This window comes from Ziziphus jujuba, chromosome 3 (assembly GCF_031755915.1).
Source record: "Ziziphus jujuba cultivar Dongzao chromosome 3, ASM3175591v1".
NCBI classification, from domain to species: domain Eukaryota; kingdom Viridiplantae; phylum Streptophyta; class Magnoliopsida; order Rosales; family Rhamnaceae; genus Ziziphus; species Ziziphus jujuba.
The window spans coordinates 8778924-8796962 of record NC_083381.1 but is presented as its reverse complement, the minus strand read 5'-3'; the positions used below and the strand labels follow the sequence as shown (position 1 = coordinate 8796962).

General features: G+C 31.2%; 1 protein-coding gene across 3 annotated transcripts; it reads right to left on the bottom strand.

Moving 5' to 3' along the window:
• Positions 1-3256: 3256 nt before the first annotated feature.
• LOC107405010 (uncharacterized) lies at positions 3257-10968 on the bottom strand. Of its 3 annotated transcripts, XM_048478079.2 has the most exons (12): positions 10384-10966; positions 9668-9762; positions 8621-8678; positions 7667-7861; positions 7431-7507; positions 6392-6474; positions 5787-5838; positions 5221-5289; positions 4428-4514; positions 4270-4331; positions 3737-3873; positions 3257-3619 (listed from the first exon to the last, which is right to left on the bottom strand). In XM_048478079.2, the coding sequence occupies exons 1-12, from the start codon at positions 10499-10501 to the stop codon at positions 3564-3566; spliced, it is 1089 nt and encodes a 362-aa protein (XP_048334036.1). In that variant the 5' UTR covers positions 10502-10966; the 3' UTR covers positions 3257-3563. The 3 variants fall into 3 exon arrangements, with proteins under 3 accessions (XP_048334036.1, XP_048334035.1, XP_060671957.1); XM_048478078.2 differs by having other exon boundaries at positions 3257-3873; positions 10384-10962; XM_060815974.1 differs by lacking the exons at positions 5787-5838; positions 6392-6474 and having other exon boundaries at positions 3257-3873; positions 10384-10968.
• Positions 10969-18039: the final 7071 nt, after the last annotated feature.

Genomic DNA, 18039 nt, shown 5'->3' with positions numbered 1-18039 from the left:
TGCATTCATTCTCGGCAGATGGATTGGTGAAAATTCCATCTTAGTTAATGAATTACGCACACAATAAAGAAAAAGAAGAATGGTAACGGTCTTGTAGGATTCAAAATTGATATAATAAAAGCTTATGACCGAGTGGATTGGGGTTTTTTAACAAGAATCATTTCTAAGTTTGACTTCTCTTACAAGTTGAATGCACTTATTGTATGCATATCTACCGATTATGTGGAATTACTACTGAATGGAGTGTTTTTAGCAAGGTGGAAATGCAAAGAGGGCTCAGGAAGGGAGATCCCCTCTCTACTTTTCTTTTCATCCTATACTCTAATCTACTGTCTAGGATGCTTCTAAAGCTAGAAAGAGAAAGCAAAATTCACGGAAGTAAAATTGGCAGATCTAGCACAGCAATCTCCCACATGTTCTTTGCATAGGATATTTTATTATTTTGCATGGTCAACTTGGAAGAGGCTCGAGAGGTGAGAAATTGTCTCAGTTTATGCTGTAGCTAGACGGGACAAAAAGTAAACCATTCGAAGTCTGGTTGCTTCTTTTCGAAGAATACACAGAGCAAATTAAATGCAAGTATTAAAAAGTCATTTGATTTGAATGAACTGTCGAAAGAGGCCAAATACCTTGGCAACTCAATGTTTATTGGTAGAAATCATTCTACAAGGCCTATGAGGATCTGAGGAGGAAGGTGGAGGCTAAACTCTAAGGTTGGAAGGCCAAGTTGCTTTCCTAGGCAGGTAAATTCACTCTGATAAAGCCAGTTGTCAATATTATTCCATTATATGTAATGTTAGCCTATAAGCTCCCCTCAGATTGGTGCCACGACATTGAAAGAATGGCTAACAATTTTCTATGGAGTAGAGGGGTAAATAGAAAGAATTACATTCTGATATCTTGGTCAAGGATTTGTAGGCCCAAAAACTCTGAAGGTTTCAGTATGAGAAGGTTAAAGCATATGAACTTGGCTCTACTTAGCAAATTGGGTTGGTATCTAGCTACAAACTCAACCAAGATGTGGGCCTAAGCTTTAAAATCCAAATATTTTGCTGGAAGTTCCTTTTTGAGGTGCAAAAAGAAGATGTGTAGCTCTTGGACTTGGAATGACATTCTTCTTTCCAAGAAACTCATTTTAAATGGGCTCTATTTCAAAGTGGGTAAAGGGAATGATATTAACATTTGAGAAGACCCTTGGGTCCCCAACAACCCAAACTTCAGACCAACTCGTATTTATGAGGAAGCTAGTCGAGAGTGGCATGGTCAATTCCCTTATACTTTCGGATGGTAGTTGGAATGTGGAAAGGCTTCATCACCTGTTTGACAGAGACATTGTCAAACACATTTGTAAGATTCCCTGCACAAACTAGAACTTGGGGGATGAATTAATATGGAATGGAAATTTAAATGGCTGTTTTTCAGTGAAATCAGCTTAAAAGATGGAATTTTGGGATGACTTCCCAGTTTCATCATGGTGCAAGCCTATTTGGACCTAAAAAATACATGAAAGACTAAAGTTTTTCCTATGGAAATTAGCCAACTATGGTTTTACAACGGCCTAAAACCTCCTTTCTCGAAATCTGGTAATAGACCGGAAGGATTGTGTGCATTGGCTGTGGCTGCCTTGAGCCTGATTGTCATTTGTTCTTTCATTGCTAGGTGGCTAAAGCATTATGGTTTGCTATGCCCGGAAGTATAAAATGGGATACCTTTGCTGATCAATCCCTAGAAGAGAAGCTAAATGGGATACCTTTGCTGGTCAATCCCTAGAAGAGAAGCTAAGTCTGTTAGTCAACCCTTCTGGAGTTCTTCTGGTCCATATTAGTGACAAAGAAGATTTCTTCCTCTATGCCACTCTCATTTTAGACCAAATTTGGAAAATAAGAAATAAGCCTTCTTCAATAACAAAACTTTCTTACTGGACAATACGATGGTTCGGTTGAAACATAGATTTGAAGAGGCAAAAGCTATAGCTTCTAAGATCTGGCTTGAAGGTTCGGTGCTACACTTTAGCAAGTCAATGTGGAACAAGCTACCCTTTCAGTTTATCAAGATTAACACAGATGCTGCAGTTAAAGAGGAAAGCAACATGGTAGGAGTCGTTGCTAGAAACTACTTGGATGAAGTGATAAAAATTAAGGTTATGAGTTTCCACTTAGATATCTTAGAATTGGTTGAAGCCTTTGGTGTTTTGCAGGGTCTGACTTTAGCAGAAGAGGAAAGTTGAATTAAAGTGTGGTGTGAATTAGATGTCAGGAATGTGATTCTCAAACTTAACAACCCTAATTCTCAAAGCACTCACTAGCAGCAGAAGGAATAATTAATGATATACTGCAACTGGAAAATAAGTTCCAGGAAGCGTATTTTGCTTGGTCTCCCAGGAAAGACAATTTCCTAACCCAATTTATTTGCAATTGGTGTCTAGAAAATGACATCACTGGTACATTGTCTTTGAACTTTACCTGGTCTTTGTACTCCTATTGCAGGCTCTAGCCTCAGGGGCCTTTTGGTTTATAAAACCTTCATTTCAAAGCCGAAAAGAAGAAGAAGAAGAACATAGTTTGCATTTTTTATTAGACATTTAATAACGTGATAAATAATAGGGTTCTAATATTAATTTATTAATTAAGTTAGTACCTTTAACATTTGATAGGTTACATTTCCACTTTATATTAAGAACGTATTTCTAATAGAACAACTCTCCCTATATATATATATATATATATTAATTGACATACTAGGTTATATGGTAAAGATATCTTAGTGTAATCAAAACTGATATACGATATCAATACTTTATATGACTGTTTTTTAATAACTCAGTCTAAAATTTTTTCAATCCGTATAAAATCCACCGCCAAATAAACAGCCATGTCATTGACATTTCATAGTAATGATAATATAAAGTATATTCGGACAAATATATATATATATATATACATATACATAACATATACATAAACTGATATTGTTGTCATAATAGAATATCATAAAAGTTGGAATATAGTACAAATAAATTCGGATGAAATTAAATAATCAATCTATTCTAATTAATATGAAGCGTAAAGAACCAATTTACCCCTAAATTTATAAAATAAGAATATCCAGCTTAGAATTGATATGCAGTATGGTTCAAACGAATATTATTGGATTACTCAGTTTAAAATTTTTTCAACCTATATAAAACCCACCACCAAATAAGCAGCCGAATCATGATATTCCATGGCAATGATCAGACATAGTATATTTGGACAAATAATGGAAAATATATATATATATATATATATTGGTAAGGAAGCTACATCTTTCTATTTTTATCAGGATAGAATGGGAAAAACACGATATAAGCAAGTGAAGTTCAACTAAAAGGTAAACCTGAAAAAAATACACCTCATTAAAGCTCAACAGAGTATTACTTTAAAACAATTACAACTAATTGGATATGGAGGCCAGGGATTTATTGTCATCCAAAAAAAGAACGAAAATTTTACAATTTTTTCGCGCCTTTGCCCGAGCCTGAAGGTTGTTATTCATACTATTCAAATATGAATCTGCATTGTAGCCTACCGTAGTTCCTTTAGCAGCGGTACTTCATCATCTCTCGTTATAGGAATGTAATCTAATTATGGGAAGCAAATTCTAAGTCATGATTTTTTTCATTGTGTATCTTTTCCTAGGTTCTTGTTGTCTACAACTTCCCTTTCTCTAATGGTAGCAGGAGTAAGATCATGCTTACCATTGTCCCCTGTTTTTGAGGTCCCCGCTGTAGTTCCCCGGCTGCGATTTCCAGAACCAGCTTCCTCATCAACATGTTTGGACTGCTCAGCATCTTCGTCAGGCACATCTACACGGAGATCCTGTTCTTTGTCACCCCTGCAGCAAATTCAAATGATGCATATTTATACATATTAGATTATGCTAGAAGGTAAGAAAAATATAAATTATGCTGTGCACATGAATAGCTTGGAGTCGGTCAAAGTCATGCGCAGACCACATATCTACATAATTTTATACCATGTCTACAATGAATTGGATATGTTTTACTGTGATAAGTGTAGAATAAAGTGATACATAAGTTTTAGGATTCCCCAAGTCTCTGACACAGCCACAACATGCTTAGACTCTTGTAGAAGTGGAGATGCTTCAACGTTGGCGTGTTCAAATTGGACTTGCTAAAACTAGCCACCTAATGAAACTGGTTTTTTAGCTATTCTAGTTAATCATTCACAAGCCTTATCAATATATTTCTACAGAATTCAAATTACATACCCGGAATAGATAACAAGGCCGATAGCAACAGCAACAAATGCCACGAAGTACATCCAATCAACCTATAAAAAGGACAAACACAGATTCTAATAGGTATGATAAACATGTAAAAGATCTTTAACGAAAACAATTATATTACTATAACAAGCTTACAAAACCTTCTCATGATAAGCAAAGATGCGAATTAAGACAGCCCACATGTCTGAGGTCAGCAAAGACAGGTTAAGCATTGTGGACCCACTAATCTGTGAATGAAAAAGAAAACACAGGTAAGTTGTACAGCAAGTAATCTTTCTTCAGGTCGATTGAAAAAAAAGAGGTAATAATTCTTAAGATTTATCATTCTGTTTTGCTATGAAAATTTTGTGCCCAGATAAGTTAATTTAATCACTCATGTAACCACTGAAACATGTCTAAGGCCTTTCAATTATGAGAATATACATACTTGTATCTAGCAGGTGTCAAGTTTCAAGTTATATCTCTCTTCTCAAGCACCATATAAACCGATATTTTCAAATCCTATTCATCTGCCATCTTGAAGCATGCATTTAATTTGAAAACTTATAATGCAATAGGAGGAAGACATTAACAACATGCGAAATGAAAAGCTTGAATTGTCCTCTGTAGATATTTCTTCTAGAGAACATACCTATGGACAGATGAAGAGAAACAAGGGGAACATAGAAAGTCATGCACAAGCAGCTGAGGGCAACTTAATAAGTGCATATAACTGAAGAAAAAAAATTGGTAATGAGAAATCAATCAAAGATTAAACCCATACAACCATCTATTCTTCAGATCCCAATTTCAGACCCTACTTTCCTTGAGGGGAGCATGTCTTACACAATTTTGGTAAAAAAAACACCAAATTAAGAAAGGAAACTAAATTCTTGAATAGTTAGTGAATAGACATCACAAAGTTGAGAAAACCTGAATAATTTGAATCCATACCTTAAGCAAGATTGGTACCAGAGAGTAAAACGTAAACATAGCCACTGAAAATCCAACAAAAGGAAGTGCCTGAAATCAAAACAAAAGAAAGCATGTCAAAATTCCTGCAATATTTAATCATAAAACCACTGCATTGTTAACTGGCCTCATGGCACAGGTCGATAAATTATTGCATTTTGATTCTTATTATTTTGTTTATCTACTTGCAAAGGGGCTAAATTACTTATACAATGATTTTGAAAACTATCAAATTATTTCTTCAACCATCTATGAAGAAATTTTCAGTTGTCTATATTAGTTACACTTGATCTCATAGCTCAACTTGCTACTGCTAAAGGTAATAAACAGACATAGGAGAATCAGATAAGCATGAAAAAACAAAAAGACAACAAATGCGATACTTTCTTATTTGCTAATAAAAACTGGGTCAACTAATGTAAATATGTAAAAAGATATTAAAAGCCTCTTCAGAAATTTGTAATGAGCAAGCACCCACCCCCCCCCACACACACACACACACACACACACACACACAGAGGCACAGAGAGAGAGAGAGAGAGACTTACTGCCCCAGCTGACCAGGGAATGGATTTCAGCTCATCTCGCTCTAGTATGACTCTGCACAAATAGTTAAGGCGTACGTATTTTCATAATTACATATATATATATATATATGTAGAGAGAGAGAGAGAGATTGTTTCGGAAATTTTACATGCTCAGGACTTGGTTAAACAAAGTTGCAATTTGTTTAGACTCTATTTTTACAAAAGATTTGTCCAATTTCTGCATCAGTTTGTATTTGTATTGCTCAATTTATTGGTTTGTTAGAATTGTTTCCAATATTTCTAAAATTATGAAGCCTAGTCTTGCCCAGTGAATAAGCTTGATTTAAATCACTATCCAGAAAAGTGAAAAAAAAAAAAAAAAAAATGGAGTTTCCATTTTAAAATTGAGTGTTTGATAGGGAGGTCTTTGGTCCCTCCAAGATCAAAGAACCAGTTTATCGTTATTTATTTACAATTTCTATGGCTGTAACAAAGACTAAATAGTCTCCTCATCTAATGATATAAACAGTAAGTGCAATGGAATTAAGATTTAATAATTTTACGAAGCTGGAAAGAGTTCATATTCTTATTAAATAATAAACACTTAGATCTAAGATGAAGGATACATTTGGATAGCGCTGATGATGGCTCCAAAAAGGCCCAGCATTGACATGAGTTCAATCCTGTCAGCATTCTTCACAAGAAACTCCTGCATGGGATATGACAACCAATGAATTGAGTAAAAATTTTGAGTGATCACCATGGAAGGGGGAAAAAGCCAAATCCATCTTCTACTTGATTACACCTTTCCACCCATACAGAATTGATACAGTCACTTCAATCTGCTAAGTGATAAGTTGTTTATGCACACATGTGAGAGAAAGATGTAGAGAGACAGAAAGTGAGCAAGAAAGAAACCGAGACAGACAGACAGAGGCAAAGGCAGAGAAAGAGAGGGGTGTGTGTGTGTGTGAGAGAGAGAGAGAGAGAGACCACAAGATTTTTACATGAAAATTTAAGCACCAAAGTAATATAGTTTGAATTGCCTCCTCAGACGTTTGAATGAACCAACAAGCTTAGCACTGCACCTCAATGCAATTAGGAGAGAAGAGTTCTCCATAAATTAAAAGGTTCAATGAAAACGCTACTCCTAAAAATGAATAAGGGCAAGGAAAAATCAATTCCAGACTACTTTTGCAGTTAGATAAATTAATACTATTTACAATATTATTTTTCCTGTTGAAGGAATTTCAAATCAGAATAGTTCTTTTAAAAATAGGAAGAACATCAATTTGGTAATTCCAAAGATCAAGCTCAAGTCAATAGAGAGAGATAAAAAACCATGGAGATCAGAGATGAGAGACCAAAAAGCACAAAGCATGGTGTTTAACAAACAATAGTGCGAGAAGGAAGAGGATATAACAGATAGGGAAAAGAAAAACTGCAAAAAGTCAAGAGGCAGCGGGAAACAAAGGGTACCATATTTTACCAGTTGGAATGAACAACAATATCCATGTGAAGGCAAGACCTTTAACATTATTCCTTTTCTTCACTAGAATTAATCATCCATCAACAATACGAACAGAAATTTATCACCATATATGCATGGTATACATCATAAATATATCATATTATACTCTGCAACCCAAAAAGAAGTGTAAGTACCTCACTGACATTGGTGACAGCATATAGTGTAGCACCAGCAATAACAAGTATATCACCCAAACGGGGGTTCTTCCCTCCTAAAGCCACAAAATGAATATAGAATCATAAACTAGTTAATAAAGATAGATGGGTAATATTTTAGCAATATAGTCTACAATACAGCAAATCAAAGCAACATGAAACAAATATGGAGAACAAGATAAGATCAACAATGTCATCTATTATATGCTGCTTACCGGATCGGTCACCTGCATGAACATCTGAAAAAACAACCAAGACAAGGCCGGCAACACAGACAGCAACACCAGTTATTTTTCTAAATCTATATTTTGTTTTCAAGAAAACCCAAGTAAGAAGCATGACAGATGGGATAGTCCAACAATCCAGCAGCATCACGCTTGTTATAGATGTGTACTGATAGGCCTTTACCACTGCACATCAAGCATCAAGTAATTTAGGCATTATTGTGACAACAATCTTTAGTAAACAAATTTCTTAAAAAAAGAAAATAAATTATCTGCAAACACAAATCTCTTGACACACTGACAAATAGGAAAGGCCTATTGGACTATTTAAAAATTAAAAATTTTTAAAACTAAATTGTATCACTATTCTTCTCACATGACATAGCTGAACACAAATTAAGGTTCACTATGCTGTAGGCATTTCCTAAATATTTCTACAATATTATTTGCTGAAATTACTATTGTTAATTTGTCATTTCCACTACCTAATGATAGAATAGCCCTGGCCTACATGTTTAAACCGTACCAAGGGAAAACCTTAATTCTCTTTTATGATATGACTAGGCTAAAAGCCAGTTGGTAGTTTTTATTCCTTAGACCGATCTTGTCTTTTTAATGTATAGAAACAGCGCACCAAATTGCATTGCAAAAAAGTCTGCAATGAGATTTAAAAATCAAATATCAGAAGACAGAGTATATCATAAGTAAGCAGTGCATCAAATAACAACCAAATAGAAGATAGATGATATAGCTTCCAATAGACAAAAGTAAAAGATGCCTTAGTGATGGTTTACATATAAATTTCTAAAAAGGAAAATTTATCTTCAAGGGTCTATACGTACAGAAACACAAGGAAAAGGGAAAAACTGATAAATATAATATCCAAAAAGTGCCAGATTTCACAGACACCAACAAAAAATACAAGAGATATCAAAGAGCACTCACCTAGAAAATTGGCCTCTACATCTACCAATCCAAGAAGTAAATAATAATACCATTTTGCCTGCACAAATTCAAAGCAAATAGAATAAGGAGTCGTTAGATATTCAACATATGGGAAATGGCCGAACCAATGTCAAAAAGACTAACGGACCTAACTTAGAAAACTTAGATACTTATCCCATCTCATAAAATTCCATTTGGCATTCTATCTTAAAAGTTATCTCATGCCTAAGGAATTTCTAGGAGTTCCAAATTTTTCTCCCAAAGCAGGCCTTATGTTACAATGTCATAGAAAATTAATGAAATCAATTTGAATACAATCCTACCAACTATATGACAACAGGGGTAATTCATTATTTCATTTATCAACCTGCACAATAAGGCTGACTGTGTTACTTGTCTTTGGTTGATCGAATAACTAAACATATAACAGGCATTTTTCTATGTTTTAATTGATATAACATTTGAAGGTTACTATTTTGCAGTTTTACCAAGTAGAAAGTTAACTTCTCAAGATAAATCCATATTTGATATTAATACTGGAGAGTTTTATATCCAATAGAAGTCCTTCACTCTCTAATATGTGATAGCTGGTACCTATTAACATGGAAAAAAAAGTACATTTCTCTAAGAGAAAGAACCACATTTTGGTTGATTCACAATGAAGAGTCAAAGAGCCATTCAGAGAGACATTTAATCATAAACTCCACTTAATATCCTCTTAAGCTGTCATGGTCACACAGGCCCTCTTTGCATTACTCTAAATAATCAAATTAATATTATGTTTACACAATCTTCCGTTGAAGGTGCACAGACCTGAGTAAATTACTTTAAAAATATTTTTTAGTTTTCTTAGTCACCTCAGCATCTCTTGGTGCTAAAGCTGAACCTACTACTAAACTGCCTCTGAACACCAACAAATGTACTGTGTGCAAAACAAAAGCTTCTAAAGAACAAAAATTGGGTAATAAAAGCATTACAATTAATTTAAACCATGATTTTCAACTAAATAAAGAGAAAAGTAATTATATGATGCATAGAAGAAAAAACCTTAAATGCTTTCCTTCGGTAAAGCATAAAAGCCCCATAGACAATAGCCAAGAGCACATAGTTCAGTAAAGACTGTGAAGTTGGTGCATTAATTCCTGCAAAACAACACAGTTTACAAGATTGATTTAATCAGAATCCTTTTCCAAATGGTTCGGAACTTGCGGTAATATGAAATATAAGAATCTATGGAACCATAAAATGCATAAATATAATATTTAATAAACATCAGCATTTCAAAGTAACACAAACAGAAAGTTCTTTCTTTTGTGGTTGGTTATGATAGGGAGACTGAAGGTTGACAAAACAAAAGCTGTTTTGTTCTCGTTTTCTGGGTCAACGAACTGTTTTTACTCCAAGAGAAAGATAGATACATCGAGAAAAAAGTCATGCTGCAAAACAGCAGCTATTTGGATGTTCAGGAGCTCAAAATGAAAATCAAATCTAAAATATAATTAAAAAAATGAATAAACCAATAAAAAGCTTCCCATCATACAATCATGTTTTAAACGCAGTTTCACGATCGGACTTAGGAACCTTCAAGTGATCAAAATCTCAAACTAGAAAATTTATTCAACGCAAGTAGCCAATCCATTCTCAATTAAATAGTTCAGACAAACTCGCAAAAAGTAACCATGAACAAAACTATAAAAAAAAAAAAGGGCAAAGATAATACAGAAAAAAAGATTGAATTGAGACAAAAACAAAGACAAACAAACCTTTTTTGGCAAGCTCAGATGATGAAAAGCCTGTGGAAGTAATCAAAAGAGAGAGAAACTGCCCCAACCCAAGACCAATCAATGTCTTCTTTGTCCAAAACTCCTTAAAGTTCATCATTTTTTCTTCTACTCTCTACAATCGACCACGCCAAAAACCCAAAAAAGAAAAAGAAAAAACAATGGTCTCCAGAAACAGAATCCAGAGAATAAAAAATGAAAATCTCAGAGACCCATTTGCAGGGACTCCATTATTGAGGGTTTTCAAAGTTGAAAACTTTCAGAAGACTCTAAATTTGTCCAAATATCAAATACACAAATGTAGTTTGTATTGCTCAGACTCAGAATTTAAAAAGGCCTTTGTGATGATGTTATTGGAAAAAAAAGAGAGTGCGTTTGAAAATATTTAATACCCACAGTGAATAATTGAACCAACGGCTTGGCGGAGTTCCCAAATTCTACTTTGAGAGTGTTTTGCAGCCGTTAAAATTTGGAGGAATAAGTTTCCCTTTTACACTCAAAATATTTTCTTCCACTTTCTTTCGTTTTCTTCGCTGTTTCCTTGCCGCGAAAAGCAATAGAATTATAATAAAACTCTTTCTAATTCACCTAAAAAAGAATAATAAAACTCTTTCTAAATGTGCTTTATATTTTTCGATTACCAATAAATTTAATATTACCACAGCGTAATTTTCCGTCACGACTCACGGTCCACGTGGGCAGTTCCTATTGGAAAGAGACCACAATGTGTGGGACCCAATGCAGGTACATGCCACGTGGATAGTTAGTTTGCTTGCGGCTGGTGGAGTTGCACTTTCAAAAGTCTCATTATTTTTAAAATATTAAAAATATCCGAATTTTAATTTCCTCTTTTTTTTTTTTTTTTTTTAATCAATTCAATCAGCGTTAATCCCATTTGCCATTTGTTCGGACTTTCAATGATGGAATCGTTGCTTTTGTATCTGTCGATTTTCTTGGCCACAGTAATCGATTAGCCAAAAAAAATGAGTAGGTGCGTTTTATCAAACTATATCAATGGAATCCTTTCACATGCACAGGTTTCTTCCATAGTTTTTTTATGAAAAAAAATGATAATATAGAAATGTATTTAATTTAAAATTTTAAAAATTTTTAAAATTTTTAAAAGATTTTAAAAAAATTTATATAAATATAATGATATTTAATTCAAAGATAGATTTTATAAAAATTTATTAAAATTTAGATGTATTTTAATTAGAATTTTATAAATTTTTTTTTTAAATCTAATGGTTTTCAAAAAATTATTAATTTAAAAAAAAATAGATTTTAATAGATTTGAAAGGATTTTAACAGTAAAATTTTGAATAAAATTGTTAATATTAAATCCAACTTTTAGATTCTTATAAAATTTTTATAAAATCTGTAGAATTTTATAATAATTTATTAAATTTTTTAAAATGTATAACTTATTTTAAATCTATCAAATTCTAAATTGAATATATTTTTTTAATTTAACTTAAAAAATTGAAAATAATAAAAAAATAATAAAAATCAACATAGTTTTCAATCAGCTTCCAACCTATTTTTCGATGGGAAAAATAATTTTAGATGAAAAATTAAACTATGTTGTTTTAAGCTTGAAACATAATTAAAGTTAATAGTTGAAATTTTCAAAAGTAAAATAGATATTTTTAAGAATTTACGGTATATGAAACTGTATAACATAAAAAAAAGAACAAAAAGAACAACTCTTTTTCTTTTTATCATTATTTTATATCTCATATTTAATTATCTAAATATTAAAAATGCGGGGATGATTATATCTGTTTCCCCACCGCCGATAATTATTAGGTGGGACCCATTTTGAGAAATGAAATTTGACAATTTGCAGTATGATTTATTATTATTATTAGTTTAACCATTTTCAAAATTTTTAACATTGGGTTCAAGTGGATGTTGGATTCTGAATAGTGAATTCTGGGAGTTGACATAACCAATGGGGAAAAGTTCAGGTTGCTCTGATTTTTCTATTTTGTTTAATAAAAATAAAAATAAGAAGTTACTTAAAAGCATGTCGGCTTGGTAAATTATTTTAGATGAAAAAATTAATATTGAAAGAATGTATACATTTTATTTATTTTCTTTTACCATTTTTCTTTATTATCAAATAATGGAAACTAATAAACTTGATTGTTTTTCTTGAGAGAGAGAGAGAGAGAGAGAGAGAGAGAGAGGTTTGGGGGAATAGATGCTGAAGTTAGTTGTACAACATTAGCTCAAAATCTTTATAATAGTTATTCCCATAATAAGTGAAGAAGAATCTCCTAATGTGTGGTACATATGCATTTTTAACGGTTAAACCATCACCATATGAAAGTTTTTGGGACTTATAGTGCACCATTTACAAATGTAAAGAATATTGGTATGAAAAAAACAAAAAGAAAAAAAAAGTGAATTGGTGATCATTTGGTACTATAAGAAGTAAAATGTAAAATGTTGAAACTACAACTGTATTGATGTGAAAAACCCTTTTTCAATTTTTTTAATCATCTTTTTTTTTTTTTTTTTTTCTTCCATGCAATTTCCTAAAGACCAAATATTCACCAAGGCAGCTGGTTTTTCATATATGCATGTTGTGAATTTAATATTGTAATTGTTCATATTAGACTAGTATATTTTTTGAGAAACATATTAGACTATATTGATCGGATTGATTAAATTACCCTGCATTCCCTACTAATCTGAAAATAATTTATTAGTAATTGTATTTTTGTATTTAAAAAGTGAAGTTGATTGATTGATAGATAATTAATGCATTAATATTTACAATGTAAAAAATACAATTTTTATTTTTATTTTTTATTTTTGTATAATACAAATTGAGCGGAAAAGAAATATGAGAGATAAACCAGAACATATAAAAACAATGACATTTTGTTCTAAAAACTAGAATAAACAGATAGTTTATGTTTGAAAAGAGAAGAAAACAACATTAGTGTTTAAATATATACAAATAATCTTTCGCATGCAGAAAAGCAGTATGAACTTTATTAACTCCCATACAAAACCCTATTTAAGCAGCATAATGTAATAATGAACGCTATTGAATACTTTAATGAACAAATAATTAATAATATTTTTCAAAAAAGAATATTATAGTGCATTGTGTAATATATAGGTGGGACATATGAAAAGGGATTGCAGGCAAAGCTTGAAGCATAATCCTTTGACCCTTGTTTCCTTGAGTATGTGTTTGAAAAGTGGAGTATAAAGTAAAGATAAATGAAAAGTTGCATTCCAAGTTTTGAAAAGGAGAAGAAAAAGAAAAGGACAGAAAGGCACTTTTGATGTGTTTGTGGTGGTTGTTGAGTGCGGAAGCTAATAATAAAAGGGGTTGGCCGTCAACACTCTCCACTTTGGTGTTGTGAGCATATATATATATATATATATATAGACATATTTAGGTGGGTGAAGGGATTAACATAGAGTGTTGCCTCTCAACTATAGGTGTACAAAGTTGCTATTGGAATAATTTAAATGATGATGTCTACAGTCTTCCATTTCATATTTGAGATTCTAGATTCAAACCATCAAATTAAAAAAAAAAAAGAAAAAAAAAAGAAAAAAAAGAAGAAGGTACAAAAGAGTAATATTAGGAATATCAAAAACTTTATCAAGATGTTATGATAAAATGTATGATATGTTATTGAATGTAAATTAATAAAACAATAACACATCATAGTTAGTCTTTTAATACCTCTAGCATTATTCATATATAAGATACTATATTCTAATCGTTAAAAATAAACAAATTCTTTTGAGCTAGCTAAGCTTTTTCTAAAATGATTGTTTAAAAATTTAAAACTAAATAGAATATACACAATAAAAACATTTTCTTTAATTTGTTGAGTTATGCTAGACCTAATTTCTAAAAACAAATCCAAGACTTGTAATACGAGTAAAACTCTGGGTTTGATTTGACAAGAGATTGATTATATATATACATATAAATATATTATATGTCAAATTCATATTTGGTTGACTTGATTGTTTTAGCATAAAATCTTATTTTATAAACTTTTAGATCATTTTAAAAGCTGAAATTTAGTGACACCATAAAATTTTATTCGGAAAGAATGAGCTCGGTAGAAACTTGAAGAGCCATAAATAAATTTTTAAACATTATTCATTAAAGCGATTCAGTAATTGATAAAAGAAATTCTTATATTAAAACCATACTCCTTGATAGCTTTACCATCAATGCTTGCTTTTTGAGCCTTTTGATCTCTTTAATGATTGAGATTAAAATATTAATTGATAATCATATGAGTCTTTAAAGGATTCACTTTATTTAAATAGGATTTTAGTGAATTACTTAAGCTATATTTTGTCAATAATTAAATTTTAAATCTTACCCCTATATTATCCAATGACCACTTATGGAAGATTAATGCTAAAACTATCAGTTCTATTTGATATGAGCCCAACCCATATTATATATTGGATTTTTAATATATATACAGTTTGTCATAGAAGCTATCTAAGTTATACTTTCATAATGTCCTTACTACATCCTTATTATCCACTAGTATGTTATCAAGACAATTAAATAAGATTATACTTATCACAATTTGTTGATATTTTTGAATTTATTTAATTCGACTAAGTTTATTTTGAATGTAAACCTTAATGATTGATCTAATATGTCAATAGTATAATACCATTAGATTGATCTAATAAGAAATTAATTGATTATATTATGTAAAAATTCTTAATTCCCTTGAATTACTTCAAATGCTAAGATTAAAAAATATATTAGTTGTTTATTTAGTCCATATATAGGATTCACTTAGTACTTTTAAGATTTTAAAATTTCGCTAGACTTCTATGGTCCAAAAATATATTTTTAAATTAACCCTACGAAGCAATCCAAGGTCCAATAAATGAAATCTTGATAATTTTATCATTAGTGTATCCTAATAGAAGAACAATTGTTATGTTATGTAACACCCTGTATTAGATAGTACTGAAGTATGCAAGTGTGATCAGGTTTGACAAAATGGACTGCATATGGCTCTAAGGATTAACTCTTTGTATGATCAAGCTTGGTTTTGACTACTATATCTTTATGTAAAGTTCATTAATACAAATTCACAAATCGGTGATTCATCTAATTCTGAGTAACAATTTAAAAGTTATGGATTTGCAAAGTTTTAAATATTAATATCTTTTTAAACTAGTGCCGATTTTATCTTTAGTGAAGCCAAGTGTATATATATGTGAGAATCTATGCTTTGGGCTTACCAAATTCCAAAATATCCCATAAATCCCCTAAATCTCGATCAACCCCTACTCCATCTGTGGCACGTCGCCAGCCACTTAGGTTCACTGTTCAACTGAGCTTCTCATCGAAACTTGCTTAAATTTAGGCCAAATTAAGCTACACATACCAAACCCTTGAAATACTCATAAAATTTCCAATCACTCCCCATAATTTTAGGCCATGGGATCACCAGATGGGTCGTGATTGGACATAAATGTCGGTAACCATCACTTGCTTCAGTTATCGAAAAATTGTGGCAAGCCAGTGGATGAAACACTCCTCCCTATTTTGGATCCCCTAAGTTCAAATATGGCTTTCTTTTCTTTCCAAACCCTCATTGTTTGGGAGGTTTCTTAACTTGAAGTTTGGCCAAAACTTTCTGTCAAGATTCTAGTCACTATCAACAACAATTGACTAAAATGAACATATCATTGTGTTACCCATGTCATGGGCTTCCATTGACATAAAGATTACCATTATAATTGAGTTTTAAGTAATTACCCAATATGAGTTAATTTGGGTAAGTAGCTAATAAAATTAGACTGAAATTGGACATTCTAGCACTAAATTCTAGTTGATAGTGGGTCCTTAGAGGACATTAGGAGCTAATAGAAGGTTCACTTACATAAATTGACCATTTGTTGAAAAATCTCAATTTTGGATACTAGGTCCAATAGGGTACAATATAATTGTATTACTCCGTGTCCAATTTCTGTAATCCGAAAGTAGTAGAATTAATTTTAGGACCTTTAATATGCATCAATGTATTTAGATAAATTTTTCGAAGTCTAAATAATATTTTGTATATTTTAGGCATTTGTATTGAACCTAAAGGTGATGTTGTACCTGAGTAAGAATGGACATCATTTGTAGTATGAGTGGAAATTATTTTCAAATATATTATTTAGCATGTTAGATTGATGATTTCACAGTTTTGAATTTTTGTGGAAATCTTTTGTATTATGATTATATATATATATATAAATATTATTATTTCATGTGATTTTTGGTAAGATTTTAAATGTTTCCATACTTTAATGTGTTCAATGTAAAATTATGAATCTTCGTGTTTAAAAGGTTTTGGTATTTAAATTGATATTTTAATTCAAATTGTTATCAGCTTGGTTTTATGAAATGGAAATCATTGGTTTTGGAAAAAGTGAAATTTGAAAGTATTGTTTTAATAAATTTTGTAAGTGAGAATACAAAAACTATAAGAAGGTTGATTTATATGGAAGGTTTGAAGAACTTGAGAATTGAGATTGTGGAATCTTTATATATATATATACATGGATTATATGGTTGAATGGCGATATTGAATTTGATTGGATTAGTATACCATATAATACCAATGGATATAATGGATATCAAAGTTCAGTTATGGTGACTGTTGTTAGTTTGGTATTACTGTAGCTCATAAAAGTTCACATTAGCTATGCTGAAGAAAGATTCAGCTAAGTATTTGGTAAACTATGTTTGTAAAATGCTGTAAGAAATAAAAGTTCCATATAAGTGTTGCGGAACCTTGAATGTTAAATACTAGTAACATTTTATAATTACCAAAATGGACATTATGTATATATAGAAAAAATAATTTTTATCTAGTTATGTTGTGATCTTTTTTTTATAAAAATTGAATTCAATTTTTTTAGTGTAAATATATTATAAATATCTATACTAAATTCATAATTAAATTTATATATATTAAAAATTTTTAATTGTTTGTGGATAATATAGATGTAATTTTGATGATAAATGGAGGATAGTTTAGAAATTTAAAATTGTTTATCCTGACTATTAAAGGATCAAAATTTTGGAAGCAACTCCCAACTTATACTTCAATTCATTTTTATAACTACTAAAACTATCTAATAATGAAACTTAAAGCAACTTTACCAAATGTTTCTCTCTCATAAAATTGTGGTATAATTGAATCTAAACACTCTAAAATCAATATCAAATTGGGCCTAACATCTATCCTCTATAGCATAGGGTGATGATGATGATTTTTCTCTAAGACATCTTTAGGATTCTAAAGGATCATGATGATTTTCTCCCTTCCTTCTCCATCGTGTGTTGCCTCAGGACTCTAAAGGCCACTTGGAGATACTACGTATTTAATATGATACATATGTTTTTTAAACTGAATTTGAAACTTATGATGATGATTTATTTATGGAATTATTTATGATTTTGAACAAATTATTTGAATGTTTTAATTATGTTATTCAACTATTTTCTTAATATTTAATACATGGTTTTGATACTATATGAAGTTCGTAAATTATCTCTTTGATTTATTTAATTGATTATATTTGAGTGGTGTTAAATGCTTATCTACTCATCAAATATTAAAT

Excerpts from the sequence above, each read along its gene's own strand:
- LOC107405010 (XM_048478078.2), bottom strand. The coding sequence starts at position 10,501 with ATGATGAACTTTAAGGAGTTTTGGACAAAGAAGACATTGATTGGTCTT. Across the intron at positions 5,839-6,391 it reads ATCATCAGCGCTATCCAAAT|AGTCATACTAGAGCGAGATG; the intron begins GTATCCTTCATC and ends CTATTTGTGCAG. Across the intron at positions 5,290-5,786 it reads TTCCCTGGTCAGCTGGGGCA|GCACTTCCTTTTGTTGGATT; the intron begins GTAAGTCTCTCT and ends TTTTGATTTCAG.